Source organism: Condylura cristata, unplaced genomic scaffold, assembly GCF_000260355.1.
Source record: "Condylura cristata isolate star-nosed mole 26May11 unplaced genomic scaffold, ConCri1.0 scaffold00072, whole genome shotgun sequence".
Lineage (NCBI taxonomy): Eukaryota > Metazoa > Chordata > Mammalia > Eulipotyphla > Talpidae > Condylura > Condylura cristata.
In genome coordinates this window covers 412,885-414,736 of record NW_004567173.1, presented here as the reverse complement: position 1 = coordinate 414,736, position 1,852 = coordinate 412,885, and the positions used below count along the sequence as shown (strand labels likewise).

Sequence of the window (1,852 nt, the reverse complement as noted above, 5' to 3'; positions counted from 1 at the left end):
CAGCAGCCTGGGGCTCTGGGAGACGCACCTGGGCTGGATGTAGGGCTCAAACCCTCCCCAAAATAGACCCTGTGCGCCCCTGGGCACCGAGGGCTGGGCTCCATGACACCATGTCTGAGCTGTGCGGGCACCGAGAGCCAGGCTGACGCTGACCTGTGTGGCTGACCGGTGGCCTGGAGGGCCTTGCCTGGCTTACTGCCCTCAGCGTCACCCCAGCCGTGGCTCTGGGCTGATGGGACCCGAATCTCAGACGTTCCCCAGCGCCCCCGGTCTACCTGTCCCTGTGGGCTGGGCGGGAGCCCTCATGAGCACAGGCTGCCGGGGACACCTATGCACCGCTTGGGGGTGGCTGCTGGGGCAGTGACACATGGATGGAGCCTTCAGGACATGGCGTCCTCCACCTGGGACCCTCTCCCGACACGCCCACGCAGCTGGCACTGGTGTCACCCCTCAGGCCTCTGCACTGCCTGCCACCTCTGTCCACAATGGCCCCTCCACTTCCTGCCAGGCTGCTGCCCCTAGCCTGCTGTCCCAGAGCCAGCAGAGGCGTCCGTTTGCCTCGAGGACAAGCTCACTGTAGCATCCTCCCGGCCCTGGCTCCCGTTCACAGAGGAGGAGATCATTCATTATTCCTTAAATGGTTAAGGAAGAAACAGCAGAGAAGGAGAAACTGCTCTGACCTGCCAGCCTGAAGGACTGCGAGGCTGAGCCCCTCCCAGTGTGGCCTCCCGGGCACCACCCCTCTCCCAGGTCACGGGCGCATGCCAGGAGCTGCATCCCTCCTTACGTGTGTGCAGGACAGGGCTCAGGCTGCGCCCCATAGCCTCCTGGCAGCGGGGAAGGACCTGGTCACGGGTCTCCTGGGTCCCGTTCTGGAGACTCTGCAGCACACGAACCTCCCGCAGCCCACGCTTCTCCTGCAGGGACAGGTGGAGCTGGGTGAGCTGCGCCCTCAGGCCGCCCAGGCTACACAGGCCTGGCTGCCTGGCCGCTGGCCCTCACAGGATCCACAGGCCCCCTCCTGCCATCTGGCAACAAAGTGAGGGTGGGGCCAGGCGTGTCACCTGCCGGCAGCGCACAGACTGCAGCATGTGACTCTGCAGACGAGCAGTGAGAGAAATGGGCGAGAGCCAGAGGGCTGAGAGCACTGCCCGACTGCCTGCAGCCGTCCGCGGCCACACACCCCCAACCTGCCCTCAGGTCCCATGGAGCTCCCCAGGGCCCACACTGGCCTGATGTGCCAGGCTGTGTGCAGCCCCAGGACAGAGCCCACTGAGGGCTGCTTCCCGGCAGGCAGTGTGTCGGCACGCCCCTCATGGCGGAGCAGGCTGGGCTGGGCTGCATCCAGGTGCAGACCCCAGAGATGGAACGGGGAGGAGCCTCTGGAGGGGCTCCGATGGTGGGCTAGGCTGGGCTTCTGCACATGGGTTGTGGCCACCGTAGCCTGCGCCACACAGGGGCCTGCCTCCGGGCACTGAGAGGGTGTGGAGAGGCCTGAGAGGCCCTCTGGGCCCCACACAGGGGATCTCTGAGGCATGTCCAGACACCCTGCCCAGCGGGGTCTCAGCTGAGCAGGCCTGACCCCCTGAAGTAGCTGTGTCTGCGCCCCTTCTGGCTGCTCCGAGCCTGGGGCTGCTGAGTGCACACAGCCAGTGAGGCAGGGGGTGGGAGGGCGGGGGGCAGGGGCGGCCATACTATGAACTGGAAGGGCCAAATGCCTGGCAAGAGGCAGACAGGGTCAGAGAAGTGGACGCTGCTGCCCACAGCAGACGTGATCAAAGGTGTGAGGGGGCAGCCCGCCAGAGAAGGGCAGACAGTGCCGAGTGGGTGATGCCACAGGCGGGGGCAGGGC

General features: G+C 66.3%; 1 protein-coding gene across 1 annotated transcript in view; it reads right to left on the bottom strand.

Moving 5' to 3' along the window:
• Nucleotides 1-1,852, bottom strand: part of BLOC1S5 (biogenesis of lysosomal organelles complex-1, subunit 5, muted) — an 8,986-nt gene that overhangs the window by 3,658 nt on the left and 3,476 nt on the right. The window contains exon 3 of the mRNA XM_012734796.1: nucleotides 788-917. Coding sequence (XP_012590250.1) covers nucleotides 788-917 — 130 coding nt within the window. The remainder of the gene's footprint in view (nucleotides 1-787; nucleotides 918-1,852) is intronic.